A 14,920-nucleotide genomic window follows, 5' to 3' on the forward strand; every position below is an offset into this window, starting at 1 on the left:
AAAGCGGATGGAAGTAATAATTTGACCGCCATTCAAGATAAGAAAGAGACGTTTTAAGTTTTTAAGAAAGGCAGGAAATAGATGCATGGAGCTGGAGTCGTTACATATATAGACAGTTGTACAATAAAGGGATAAAATATGTTTATTAGGAAACAAAAGATCGAGGAGAAATGGCGCAGTGACTAAGGAGTAATAAGCGCATAAAAATCAGATTAGACCGAGCAGGTTACGTGACTGTCTCTCGTGCTGCAATTAAAAAAACATGCCTGTAAACATCGTCGTCATAATCCTTAACATCCTTTCGAGGTGGCGCACGTTCTATATAGATGACTTAATAAATAAGCACGCAAGAAGATAACAGTGCTGTGCCCCATATTTGATGTTTTAGTGGCAGTTCCTGGAAGCCGTAGCAGCATTGTGATTTCTCATAGATCATTCAACTGTCTTGGTAAATTTACAAAAATGCCTTCCCCGAATTAGTTTCAAGGCATTTCTCAAGTTACTCCAAGGCACGCATGCCCTACTTGCTGAGCAATAATGTATTTTGAATTCGCAAGCAAATTTTGTTTTATATGTTTATACGAATTGTGCCAATGCATTATAAAGCTTGTGATATTGTGAGCCTCAGTGAGTGTATGCCATCATTTAGGAAGCCGCGCTGCTGTATTTCAAAAGTGCGCTTACTTGGTCGTTATGCCACCATGCGATTACATTGTCACCAGCTGTCAAATTTAAATCGCGTTATGGAACTTTATTGGAACTTGCGTGCCATGCGCGCAATGGTTGTACGGAATGTTGTTTTGCGTGTGAATGCTCACAAGTTTGTACTCTGATAGGGTGAAATCCTAAACACCCTAGGTCTGTCGCATCAAATATTGTATCCGGGAACTTCAGTGACTTGTCAATGAATCTTGCTATCTTGAATTAGCACAATGCGTTTAGGATCGTATTTCATAGAAGTAACTTTTTATTATTTTGTTGATAATTGAGGTAAATAGGGTTTATTAAGCAAAGCAGAAAATGGTTATACTCCTTGATGTCCACTTGCTGCACTTTATCAAATTTACACTTGGAGGGAAGTAAAATATTTTATAATTTTCTTCAGCTCTAAATTTATTTCTTGATCACCATCTCCGCAGCACAATTTCTGTAAATCGAGAAAATGGAAGAAGCTCTAGAGTTAAACCACCCAACTTCATGAAACCACCCAACTTCATGAAACAAAATAACATTTTGGCATGTATTGTTATGCTAAGGCGAAAGCCCAAATTTGTATTAATGCTACTTTAAACTAAAGCGTCCGCAACAATGTAATCCGTCATACCCACTGAATGCACAGCTATGCAAGGTTAACAAAAACAATCTTTTACAGCCTTGAGGAAAGAAAAACCTTGTAGTTGAAAAGAATTGAAAGCTTTTACAATTTCAGCTTGATAATCTTTCTTGTTAGAAAATTTAAAATCAATTCAAAATCGAGTTTGAATAGTTAATTTCTGTTTTTGTGCAACGATTTCAGGTGCAGAATAATGAAAGCAAAGTGCAAATAAATCTCAAAATAGAATACACAGTGGCGTCAGTTTCCTCATACACAGAATAAGGGTGATTGCGGTCAATCAGCTTTTTCAAAACAGTTAGTATTCATTCATTTATAGTAAAGAGCACGCCACTCAATACAGCTAAATTTGAAACATAATTAGAGTATCAGCTATATTGAGTAGATACCAGAATTCTTGTTGGTTATTAGGTCCAACGAACAATCACAAATGTCGCACTTTCGAAATGGGTGTACGAGCAAGGGTGATGCCCTGAATGGTTAAAGAGAGATTATTTAGACTTTTCTTTATTTATTCAAATGGCTCATAGTGCAATATTTCGCTGCCGATGCGTAGAGTCCTTGAAACCGCTGACGACATTTTTCACAGCTGCTCCTTTCTTTTCTTGAGCGCATATTTTAGGTAAAGAAATTAAAATGAAAGAATTTTTACCGGAAATAAGCTTCCACCCTTCGTGAACTGAATAAATTACGGGAAATGCCAAGTGCACGTGGCCGCCACGTAATTTCAAACGACGAGATTATGGTGGCAGGTTTATGTCTCTTGTCAGGACGAAATGACAAGTCCTTCCCACAGAATCGCAAGTGCCTTACATGCACGTATGGATACCGCCAGCGTATTTAACATGAACAATCATTCTAATGAGACTATGCACGAGATTATGCATTCTAATGAGACAGCATGCATACATCATATGTTATTTTCTTTTCAAAGCCAACCATCGTTGCTGGGTTCACTGTGGTTAACTAATGAATCGCACAGGAGAAATAAAGGGATAAGGGAAAAATACTCACTGATGAGAGCAAATAAAAGGACTTACCGGAGAAAAACACTGACTCATAATTGTTCATAAACATCACTTATTGCAGTCTAAACAAACCTTGCTCCCCTATACACCGTCATTTCTTCAAGTGGTATTTTTCCCGAGAAGAGGCATCCAAGTGTTTGCATTTCATTACAAAGACCTTTCATGCAGCGCACATCTACTGTTAGTCATTCTTGCTCATCGTCTCAACCGATAATGGACGATAACTCAAAGCCATACGGTTGTGCGATGTTTTTTCTTTGTGTTAGCCATATACGCGGTAGTCCAGCACCGCATGAGCTATATTGTCGTTAAAGGCTGCACAGCACAAGGCGCGGATATTGCACGTTAGTATTTGAAATCAATAAGTGCTCATGGTAGGCCACACCAAGTAGAAAGATGAATCAAGGTGCCAACGCTTCGTGGTAACTTCAGATATGGCCAAAGTTTAAGTCCACGGCCAGTGGTAGAAAATTATTTTTTGTCTGAGGTCTTCAAGCATGCATGCTTCAGGTGACACGTTGATCTTTCTAACAAGGCGATGGAGCAGGGGATTGTTGGTTTTGTTCGTTTTATTTATATTTCGGCGGTGGCCCTGGGAAGCCAGTAAAATTCAACTTCGTAACCTCGAGCTCATGCAACATGTGCCATCTGCGCAATTTTCGGCAACAATATTACTGTGCGCATGTTTCGTCAAAATGCGACACGCAGCACTGTAGTTGCCGGGCTCCACGACAGCGAGAGGGACAGGCACAGTCCATTTTCCAAAGCCGGGCTGGCCGGCACAAACTGACCATTCTTGAAACCCGCGTTTCGGAAGCTATCACATGCCTCACTTTTCGGCCAAGATATGTCCCAACGAGGCTGCGCATGTCACTGAGTGTCGTACAATATACCATACTCGCACAAAACATTCTGTGCCAAGGAAGGGAAAGCTAAGGAGGCGGAGCTTCTGCACATGCGTTACAGAGCAAGCAGTTCGCCAGCATTTGACAGCGCTTTTGGTTGCTCGGAACAGACGCTGAATTGGCGCAGCTTCCATGTAAGGTGGTTTGACCTTTTCCCGGACGCAGAACGGAAAAGCTGCAATATAAGTAAAGATTTACACTCTGTGGTGTCTTTTATCCTATTTAACTGTGGCTAATCAGGTGGTTCAGTTTTCCCTTCCCCAGTTCAAACTAACGTTGATGAAAACACGGGACTCTTTTCAGAAGCGCTCTCACTTGTGCGCCCTTTGCCTCCGTACCACTCCCTTCATTGCCACAGAAAGTAGTCCGCGAGTATTCAGGGAACTCTGGCGCTGCAGTCGTTGGCCCATCATGGAAATGATGAAAAGTACATAGGTTTGTCTGATCATGATGATTTTGGAGAGAGTCGTTCTTGTGGCTTAGTGTAACATGCTTTGTGTGCCTTCATATTCGTAAATCTCAGAGCAATCTATACTCTTCGAAGTGCAGAGGACGCTGCGAACACGCACAATCACTACTAATTGAAACGCTTGACCTTGTCGAGGTCGCCAAATTGAAACGCGCCAAGCGTCTCATGGCACTGGCATGCCCGCGATAATTTCATCAGAGCGTTTCGCATCCCTTGTCGATGCATGTATTCGTGGTGTAATGGTTTCAATTAGAAAGTAACGAAGCCATTTGAAGCCACAAAGAGAAGTTTAGGCCAATCCATGCACTTCCCGCAATTCCCATGCTCGATCTACCACACCCATTGCAGCTCGCGCATTCACTAAGCCAGAGTTCCCTCTAGTGCTCATTGTAGGAAATTCTACAGCGCTTAAACGCGCATGCCTAATAAGCCCACTTATAAAAGAAAAATGTTCCATACCCCCCCCCTTGTAATCATGTCTTCATATATCTATATCTGTCGATATATATATATATACATCTCTCTTTCTTATTATTGGAAATAAATATTGCGCCAAATGAGACTGCACTGGAAGAAATAGCGAAGGCAACCTTGTGGCGTTGAAAAACATTAATCTTTCGCAAGTAGCTTGTAAAAAAGTATTTCAAAAAAAATAAATCTAACATTAGTTTCCTTGCCTTTCCTAAATGGTAATCGTAAATATTGCTGTTCTTTGATGACACCAAGATCTCCGGGGTGTTGTTTCCAATGTTATGTAATTACCCAATGAATAATTATAAAGCACGCGTCACGTAACGGTTTCGCTGCTGATGCTTTCGCGTAATGTTTGCTTACCTGCACAATGACCACTTCTGAAGTAGTAAGCATATAATTTCGTGTTGTTTTCTCCACAGAACCTGTATAGTAATGTAGGCTGTCTTCGCCCGCGACGGTCAGGATAGAAGGTCTCTCGTTTGAACATGCACTGGTCTAAATTTTTGATCCAATATGAGCAGTCATCTCGTGGTAGAGGTGTGAGATCTGTAACTGTTACCGAAAAATATTAGTTGACACCACGAAGAGACTTGAATTCACTCGGTTCGAAAACACTTTCGACAACTAAATAACAGCTTGTCTAGAGAAATCAAACTATGAAGTTAGTCAGCCATTTGACATTGATGAGCATAGCGTAAACATACACAGAAGGTACAGACAGCTTTCGTGTTCGACAAAAGGCGCCTTGGAATATTTTAGAAGTGCTTTCGCAGTTTGCCATACGCACATCAGATGGGTGGAAGCATCGTTTAAAATCAGCCCTTCTCTATGTTTTGTTTTTAAATGCTTCTTGTCTAAAATAACAAGGTACAGGTGAAAGGCAACGAAACTGGTGCATGCAGTCAAGACTGCAAGCGCTATGCTTTTGAAGACGCGTGTATCCCTCGCTAGGCCATACTTTTTCTTCGTGTTATTCCGTGGGCGCCTATGCCTGCGACATGGTCAAAAGCTTAAAAAAATTGTCGTTCTTCGTTCCGCAAATTGCAGCTGGGTTCATTTGCCCCTATGGTGTGGTGCGTGCGAATGAGAAAACTAAGCCGTGCGTGTTCTACAGTTGTTGGCATCTAATTTATGAACGTTGGGCGGGCTCCGTGAATACTTGTGAGGTCAACTATAGCACATGGCTACACAAAGTCACTATCACCCTGTCTCTGATCAGCTGGTTCTACTGCTGCAACCAGTGAGAAAGGTTATGACATTGTACTCGTCGAACTTGTTGAAATTTGGCGCCATTACATTAATAATTATGGGGTTTAACGTGCCAAAACCACTTTTTGATTATGAGGCACGCCGTAGTGGAGGACTCCGGAAATTTTGACTACTTGGGGTTGTTTAATGTGCACCTAAATCTAAGTACACGGGTGTTTTCGTATTGCCCCCATCGAAATGCGGCCGCCGCGGCCGGCATTCGATCCCGCGACCTCGTGCTCAGCAGCCCAACACCATAGCCACTGAGCAACCACGGCGGGTAACGCCATTACTTTTACGTGACTCGAATTGAAAATTGTTTTGGCCTACAGCTTACAATTTAAACAGCACCTGGATCCCTGCGGCAGTGCTAGTTCGGATTCATAATGCAATCCTGTAGAGAAAGCAATGAAAAGTACAGGAAGCAACGATGCACACATGAGAGATAATACATGTAGCTTAACGTCGTAGGAGGTGAAATAAACATTAGAAATAAGGGATTCGGCGCATGACGCATAGGAATCAAAACAATAATTTTGAACATTGAGAGATAACATGAAAACGCAACAAAAAGCAAGCGGTGAATGCATTTTTCAGCAGCTGAGAAGAGATCACGAAAACGCAAGGTAACATATATCTGAAAACTGGCGGCGGGATCGGTAGGGAGAAAGTTTTACTGAACACCGTTCAGAACATTTATATTTTCACTTACCCCACTGACAGTAGACTCCTGGAAAAGAACATTTCGTGTATGGCACTGTCGTGTAATGCATCCAACTTCCACAAAGTACCACTGCATTTTTACACCATTGCGTCAGAATAATAATTTATTACGGTGAAGCTCTTTATGGCTAGCGTTCCGTAAAGTTGTTATGTCTGTCAAGAAATCTGCGTGCGCAAAAACTCAGCTCCCGAATTTGAAGCAAAATCCCTTCAATCTATGCAAAATATTTCGTACAGTCACGTGCATATGAATTTCCATCAGATCTGTTCTCAATAGGAGACATTTTCATGATCACTAGACTCTCAGTTAGCTAATACTTTGTTTCGCTTGCTTAAGGGGTTATGAGTCATTCATTGTCTCCCGTGATGAACCGGAGACAATGTCTCCCGTCGTTGGGCAGTCACAGAAGGGCTTAGGCATTTATATAACAGCGGCGATATTAGAATGTGTGTGCGTACCTATGATCACGCTTGTTTTTTCAAACGTCCCTCGCCAAAATTTAATTATACTTGACCGCTAAGACAACTTTATTGTTACGTCAAGTTTGATTTACTTTTCACAATTATGTGGTTCACAACACCGTTATAAAGTTGTGAAATTCCCGTCTGCTGGAGCTACATGGGCTTCTGTGGGAGGGAAACAGACAGTCCTATGTTTGTCTGGTAAGATCAAACTCTTCGCCTTTCAAGTTTCATTATGCTAATTAACTTACGAGTATGCTCAGTTGCAAATTACAAAGAACGTGTTTTGGGCACTTGTATGACTTTGCTGTCAAAACACATTACCACCATGGATGGAGGACGAATTTCTGAGCCTAACAAAAGTTCCGCTGGCATTTTTTGCCGACGTAAATGTAAACTATTTAGTATTTAAAGGAGTGGTTTTGCGTTGGCGTAGTGTTTGACTGGTAGGTTGCTGAGAAGAAGTGTACAAGTGCTTTAGAATCGATGAAAACCGTTGATTGAAGATGCAGTATTCTTAACACCGTTTCCTGCCTAATACAGTGGAAAAATATTGCCGTCTATGGATGTCGAACTCAATCCTGACCCCGAAAATGACGCACAAGCAGATCAATTGCTATTGCAATTTCCTGGCAGCAAGACGCCAAATACCAAAGAATCGTGTAATAAAAGGCCCAACTTTCCTACTTCCTTAAGCACTTGACAATAATAGGCACAACTGCTGCTACTTCGCAGAATACAGTATCTGGCGGTGACCAGCTAATGTAGTTCTTCTTGGCCAGCTAACGACAGTCCAGGAGCATCAATAAATCAAATAAAACAATAAAAAAGGAAAAAATCGAAAGGTAGCACTCAAATACAGATCACAATGAAGCAACATGCTCATTTACAGTCTATCATAAAACTCGTCCTAAGCTATCGAACAGTTCGCGATATCATCAGAGCTTCTCAGCTAAAGTAGATAAGCTTCGTGACTATTTTCCGTGTGGGCATAGCACTGGGATGCAAAATCAAACGACACACAAGGACCTGTAGCTCAAAAAGCACAAGAAGAAAAACGTCACAATGTTGCGAAATGTTCTCCGCAAAAGACGCTAAAACTTTATTATTGAACATTTTTCAAGTACGTAGCCAAACAAAGCTCTGCATTGTGGCGGGAATTCTCTGACATACGTCAGAATACAGACAATACCTGCGTGCGTTACGAGTCACTGAATACTGGAAATGCATGGCACAGCTAGAATGCCTGAAGTAATTGTATCATTAAATTTATGAGAAATTTCTCAGTGACCTTCCAGAATCCAGTGATGATGACAATGACGTGAGGCACCACGATTTTGACCCCTCTCTTCGGTTTCGACACTCACCTTTCTCCGTTCCCATCACTTTAAATCACTTTCCCACTGTGCAAGGTAGCTGACCAATCTATTTCTGTTATACCTCCTTTCCTTTTCTTTGCGTAGCAATGTTACCAGCAGAGGCCCTTAATGACTCACTTGGGAATACAAACGATCAGGCATAAATGGTAACGCTTGTAGCATAGAAAGCGAGGTAAAGAAATAAATTCTTCTCGCAAGGACAAAAATATTGGCTGAGGCGGACATGTTCCGTCAAATACGAAGTGTTATCTTTACTTTGTTATTTCCTGAGCTTTACGAAAATACAGGAGTCATTACACTTTGTGAAGGTCGACGACCAGTGAAGCTGTTGTGTATTACGCAGGATTGGACAAGGGTACATGTATTTAATCATTTGGGAATGGAAGTGACGATAGATCTAGGATTACTGTGATATACACTGACTGGGACATCGTTAGACAGATTGTGACAGTCATGTCTATTCGATAACGCTATTGAGTAGTTGAGTGACTTGGATTGCTGTGGCACTTCAAACCAGACTTTTTTACCACAAACTGAGTGAACCATTCCTTGATTGGATTTGAAATGTCCACATTCAAGTCTCCGACGATGATCACAGGGCTCGTGTCATCATGGCAAACCGGTGATAGACTTCTTAATGTCATACTCATGTGTTCTTAGAGATATATACACAGTGGTCATGACATTTCCGTCTTTCATTTGTATGGCACAGAGATCCACACAGTCGGTTTCATTGAACTCAAGCGAGTCAAGGTTAATCATCATCATCATCATCATCATCATCATGTATAAGGTTTTGTGGCGCAAGGGCCAGTCATGGCCAAAGAGCGACAAGCAATGGTGTTATGTACTCGGTGAGAGAAGTAAGAACAAAGGGTATGGTGGCTGTCTATGACGAGATAGTGTGCTGTATAGAGGCATAAGACAAGAAGCAGGGTATAAACATGTTAACATAATGACAATGGCTTGTTAGGTGTGCTATTAACCTAAAGGTTATACCATGAAGGTGTGAGGTACTAAAAACGCATATATGTCAGTAGCACTACTGCCTCAACAAGGTCCTTAACTGAAAGGGCCCGGAGGCAAGCGCTATACAAAGCGCTGCTTTCGCAGCAGGAGCCTCTGATTAGAGGCCGTGCTATGAAAGTTGTGGGCCTAGTATTTGTAATGCGTCAACATCTTGTAAAAAGTTAAAAACTGTTTTTGGGTTAAAAAGCGGGTCAGCACCAAGGAACATACATGGGTGTAAAGGGATCTGCTGTCGGTACGCTAGAGGGAAGTGCTTTTTTCTTTGAGATTCCGCTTCCCGACACTCCAGCAGGACATGGAGGACGGTCAGTGTTTCGCCACATTTACAACAGGTTGGAACTTCGCTACCGGTCAATAGATAAGAGTGTGTGCCATAGGTATGGCCTATCCTAAGGCGACAGAAAATGACTTCAGTTCGCCTTGTTTTTGTTATTGGTTCATAATTTCCTAAGTGTGGCTTAATTAAATGGCGTTTATTGGAAGTTTCGGTATCCCACATCTGCTGCCAATGCATTCTAAGTTTTTTGCGCAAAAATAGCTTTAGGTCTGAAGGTGCGATACCTATGGAAGAGTTGCCAGCTTTTTTTGTAATGGATTTGGCAATTTCATCAGCGAGCGTGTTGCCCTCGATGCCCCTGTGCCCAGGCACCCAGCATACTATAACCTGTTTATTACACGAATATAATTTGCACAGGAGTGAATATAGATTAATGAGTATGGGATTCTTCAGGTTCTTGAGTGATATCAAAGATTTTACGACAGATAGGGAGTCTGTAAATACAATGGCTTTCTGTAGCTTTGTTTTCATGATTTGTTGGACAGCAGACAGTATTGCGTAAGCCTCTGCGGTGAAGATGCTCGTTTCCGGGTGCATAACGTTGGATTCGGAGAACGATGGGCCGACAGCTGCATAAGAGACGCCAGCGTGCGACTTCGAAGCGTCAGTGTAAAATTCTGTGTACGGGTACTTGTGCTGGAGTTCTAAGAAATGCATTCTTATGTGCGCCTCTGGAGCGTGTTTTGTAACCTCTATGAAGGATGTATCGCATTCTATGTGCTGCCACTGCCACGGCGGCAGTGGCTTTGCTGGGGCCATAAGGTTTTACTCAAGAGCCGGAACTTCCATTTCCTCAGCAAGTTTTCTAACGCGCAGAGAAAATGGTTCTCTAGCTGCAGGTCGATTAACAAACAGCGTTGCAGATGCAAGGTTGTTTATGGTTTCGTAACACGGATGGTCGCGGTTCGCGTTAACTTTCAGAAAGTAAAGGAAACTGCAGTACGACCTCTGAAGATGAAGCGACCACTCGTTGGCTTCAACGTAGAGACTCTCCACAGGACTCGTCCTGAAGGCACCGGTAGCTAGGCGGATACCTAAGTGATGAATAGGGTCAAGAATCTTTAAGGCGCTTGGGGTGGCAGACTGGTAAACTACGGCCCCATAGTCTAGGCGTGTACGTATAAGGCTTTTGTAGACATTCATGAGGCATTTCCTGTCACTGCCCCATGTTGCATGCGACAGGATTTTTAGAATGTTCATTGTTTTTAGGTATTTTTGCTTGAGATATCTGAAATGAAAGTTAATTTTTTGTCCAGAATAATGCCCAGAAATTTGTGTTCTATGTTTACAGGTATGCGCTGTCCATTTAAGTCTATATTGGGATCTGCGGTCAGTCCTCTCTTTCGTGTGAATAACACACATGAGCTTTTATTGGGATTGATTTTAAAGCCATTTTCTCTGGCCCATTTAGACACTTTGTTCAGTCCAATTTGGATGTGTCGTTCACAGATTGCGAGGTTACAAGACTTGAAACCGATCTGTATATCATCTACATATAGGGAGTAGAACACGCCGGGTGGTACTGCTGAACGTAAGGAGTTCATTTTTATGATGAAAAGCGTACAGCTGAGCACGCCTCCCTGTGGCACCCCAGTTTCCTGTGTATATGGTCTGGACAGAGCATTCCCAACTCTAACGCGGAACGTGCGATTTGTTAAGTAGCTTTCTATTATGTTCAGCATATTTCCGCGGATACCAATTTCTGAAAGATCTCGTAATATTCCAAACCGCCACGTTGTATCATATGCTTTTTCCATGTCGAGGAAGACAGACAGGAAAAACTGTTTGTGTATAAAAGCTTCGCGGATGTTTGCTTCTATGCGAACAAGGTTGTATATTGTAGAACGGCCCTCTCTAAAGCCGCACTGATAAGGATCGAGCAGTTTGTTTTCTTCAAGGAAATGCAAGAGCCTGCGGTTTATCATTTTTTCATATAATTTGCAAAGACAACTTGTTAAAGCAATGGGACGGTAACTTTCCACTGAGGATGCATCTTTACCTTGTTTTAGAATGGGTACTACGATGGCTTCTCTCCATGCCAGTGGAAGGAACCCAGTTGCCCAAATAGTGTTAAAGAGGGACAGCAGAGCCATTTGAGCGCTAGAGTCCAGATGCTTTATCATCTCATACATAATACGGTCGGCTCCGGGAGCAGAGCTTTGACAAGTGTTTAATGATGCTCTGAATTCCATAACACTGAAGGGACTGTTGTAAGGTTCGTTTTCTCGACACTTTCTATTCAACGGCTTGCTTTCTGCAGATTCTTTTAGTTTGTGGAAATGCTCCGAATAATGTTCGGCGCTGGACACATGTTCAAAATGCTGTCCAAGGGCGTTAGCCTGGTCTTCAAGGTTATTGCCTTGGACATCGACCAAAGGCAGGAGGTAAGGTTGGTGGCCTACTAATTTTTTCAGCCGACTCCATACTTTTCCTTCTTGTTTATAGGAGTTAATACCGGAGATGTATTTTTCCCAGCTTTCCCTTTTAGCCGTGCGCCGTGTTCGTCTTCCTTGGGACTTTATGTGTTTGAAGTTAACAAGGTTCTCAGTTGTTGGAGAGCGGCGCAGCATGTCCCAGGCCTTATTCTGTTTTTTCCGTGCATTCCTGCAATCCTCGTTCCACCAGGGCACTCGCCTTTTTTTCGGGGTCCCGTTTGTTTGTGGGATGCACTCCAATGCGGCGTCAATCATAAAAGCGGTAAAATAAGCAACAGCATCGTTTATATTAAAATCGTTAAGAGCGTTCCGAGGCATATACGTCAGAGTTCTAAATTTTTCCCAGTCTGCAGATGCAATCTTCCATCGAGCGGCGTGTGGGAAAGGATCATGTTCTTTTGTAGATTGGAGGATCACAGGAAAATGGTCACTGCCATAAGGGTTTTGAATAACTTTCCAATCTAAACGGGGTACTAAGGTCGGGGATACTATGCTTAAGTCTATGTAACTGTATGTGTTGTGTGCAAGACTGTAAAATGTTGGTTGTTTCTTATTTAGCACGCAGGCGCCTGAAGAAAACAGGATTTGTTCAATTATTCGACCTCTTGCATCGCATCGGGAATCCCCCCAAAGAGTATTGTGTGCATTGAAATCCCCAACCAGTATGTATGGTTCTGGCAGGGCATCTATTAATCCCTCGAGTTCTGCTCGAAGAAGCCGAAAGTTAGGCGGTATATAAATAGAACAGATGCTAATTAGTTTTCCCAACAATAAGGCCCGAACCGCAACTGCCTCAAGAGGTGTTTGAAGTTCCAGAGCACGGCATGCAACGGACTTATCAGCTATTATTGCTACACCACCGGAAGAGGTGTTGGCATCGTCACGGTCCTTCCGAAAAATGGCGAATTGCGTCAGAAAGGCTGACTGTGTTGGTTCTAGATGTGTTTCTTGTACACACAGCACCTTGGGATTATGTTTATGTATGAGTTCTTTGACGTCGTCGAGGTTGTGGAGGAGACCTCTAACGTTCCAATGTAATATTGGTGTATCCATGTTGTTATTGATATGTGCTGTGTGTTTAGGAGAAACTACTTTAGCCCACAGGGCTCTTTCCAGGCCCCATGATGCGGGTTTTGTCCTTTTTGGCGCGCTCCTGAGAACTGCGCCGGGCCTTCGGCGTCTGGGACGCCGACGCACTTTGTGATGTATCCATGGCCTCTGTGGAGGTGATGGATGTCCGCTCGCGGTGTCCGCTCGCGGGTGTTTCGGGCTTCTCTACGCGTGCAGAGGCCCTTAAAGAACTAGAAACAGCAGACCCTGAGGGCTGCTGGATCTTGCTGGGTAGCAGGCCAGCACTAGCTGGTCCCGCAGTAGGGGCGAGTGGCGATGCCGCCGGTCCACTCTGGGTGGTCCTAACAGCCGCCGAATACCGTTGTGGCCGTGCCCCCAGCCGTGCCACTTCGGAAAATGTAGGTCCCTGTGCAATCGAAAGACGCTTGCGCGCTTCTTTGAACGAGATATTTTCTTTTATTTTAAGTGTTATGATTTCTTTTTCCTTCTTCCATGAAGGACAGGAGCGAGAATAGGCGGCGTGTTCGCCGTCACAGTTTGCACAGTGAAGTGGGTCGTTGCAGTTGTCCGCAGGGTGGTCATGGGACGCGCACTTTGCACAGGTGGTACGGCATCGGCAGCTCTGAGAGCCGTGGCCGAATCTTTGGCATTTGAAACATCGTCGTGGGTTCGGTATGTACGGTCTGACATTAATTTTCATATAGCCTGTTTCGATGCTTTCAGGGAGAGTGCTGGTGCAAAAGGTAAGGATCAGGTGTTTTGTGGGTATTTCTTTGTCATCTCGGCGGATCTTGATTCGTTGCACATTAGTGACATGCTGCTCCTTCCAGCCCTCTAGGAGCTCTGCCTCAGTCAGTTCTAGAAGGTCCTGCTCTGAAACTACACCTCTTGTGCTGTTGAGGGAACGGTGAGGGGTTATTGAAATTGGGGTTTCACCAAATGAAACAAGATTTGGCAATTTGTCGTGTTGTATTTTGTCATGAACTTCAAGGAGAAGATCGCCACTGGCCATTTTAGTAATTTTGTATCCAGGGCCCAGTGGGTCAGTGAGGCACTTCGCAACAACAAATGGAGAAAGCGTTCTTACAGTCCATTGGTTCGTTTCAGTATGGATCACGTGAAAATGTGGGAAAATATCTTTGCTCTTGGCGAAAAAGTTAAAGGGTTCATCGGTGCGGCCTCTTTTCAAAAGAGGTCGATCAGGTAGCTTGGGGAATGAGCTAAAAGCCATAGAAATTTCTGAAATTTCGGCAGCTGTGCCAGCCACCCACCATGGAGCCCAACACGGGGGCGTGACAAGATTCTGTATAAATGCAGCCTGCCAGCGCCAGCAGTACACAGCCACTATAACCTAATGTATATACCCGAGATTGGATACATTACACACGGTTAACCCTTGCCGCCAGGAAATACGGAAGCAAAAGAAGTGAAGAGAAGACAGGAAAGATGCAAAAGTGGGAGAGAAAGACGAAGATTGGAGAGAAGGACAGGAAAAGGCGACTGCCGATTTCCCCCAGGTGGGTCAGCCTGGAGGTGCCGTCTATGTGAAGCCGAGGCCGAAGAGGTGTGTTGCCTCTGCCAAGGGGCCTTAAAGGTCCAAACACCCGGCATCGGCTCAACCCCCAGGATCCCCTTTTCCCCAGACACGGCTAAGCGGCGCACGGCTACACGCGGGAGGGTCCAACCCCCGTGTGCTCGGGTCCGTGGTGTCGCAACACACCAAACGCCTGCTTGCGCAGACGCCCCTGTGGGGTCATCATCATCATCAGCCTGGTTACACCGCCCACTGCAGGGCAAAGGCCTCTCCCATACTTCTCCAAGTCAAGGTTGTATGGTCGTAAATACATTTTGTCCTTTGCGGATATGGCAACGTCTCCTCATCATGAGCCCATGTGCTGTTCGCAAGCGATTCCGGCATACCCACTGATTTGAAACAGTGCCTCTTGATGTATTTATTTCAATTATTATTCATTATTATATTATTATACTAATATTCTTGATATTCTTATTGATAATATTAGGGAGGT

General features: G+C 43.5%; 1 protein-coding gene across 1 annotated transcript in view; it reads right to left on the reverse strand.

Moving 5' to 3' along the window:
- Positions 1-946: 946 nt before the first annotated feature.
- Positions 947-14,920, reverse strand: part of LOC135907625 (actinia tenebrosa protease inhibitors-like) — a 41,754-nt gene continuing 27,780 nt past the window's right edge. Inside the window, exons 5-6 of the mRNA XM_065439315.1 lie at positions 4,570-4,761; positions 947-1,147 (exon numbers count right to left, since the gene is read on the reverse strand). Coding sequence (XP_065295387.1) covers positions 1,125-1,147; positions 4,570-4,761 — 215 coding nt within the window. The 3' untranslated portion in view covers positions 947-1,124. The remainder of the gene's footprint in view (positions 1,148-4,569; positions 4,762-14,920) is intronic.

The sequence above is a fragment of the Dermacentor albipictus genome, chromosome 10 (genome assembly GCF_038994185.2).
Source record: "Dermacentor albipictus isolate Rhodes 1998 colony chromosome 10, USDA_Dalb.pri_finalv2, whole genome shotgun sequence".
NCBI lineage: Eukaryota > Metazoa > Arthropoda > Arachnida > Ixodida > Ixodidae > Dermacentor > Dermacentor albipictus.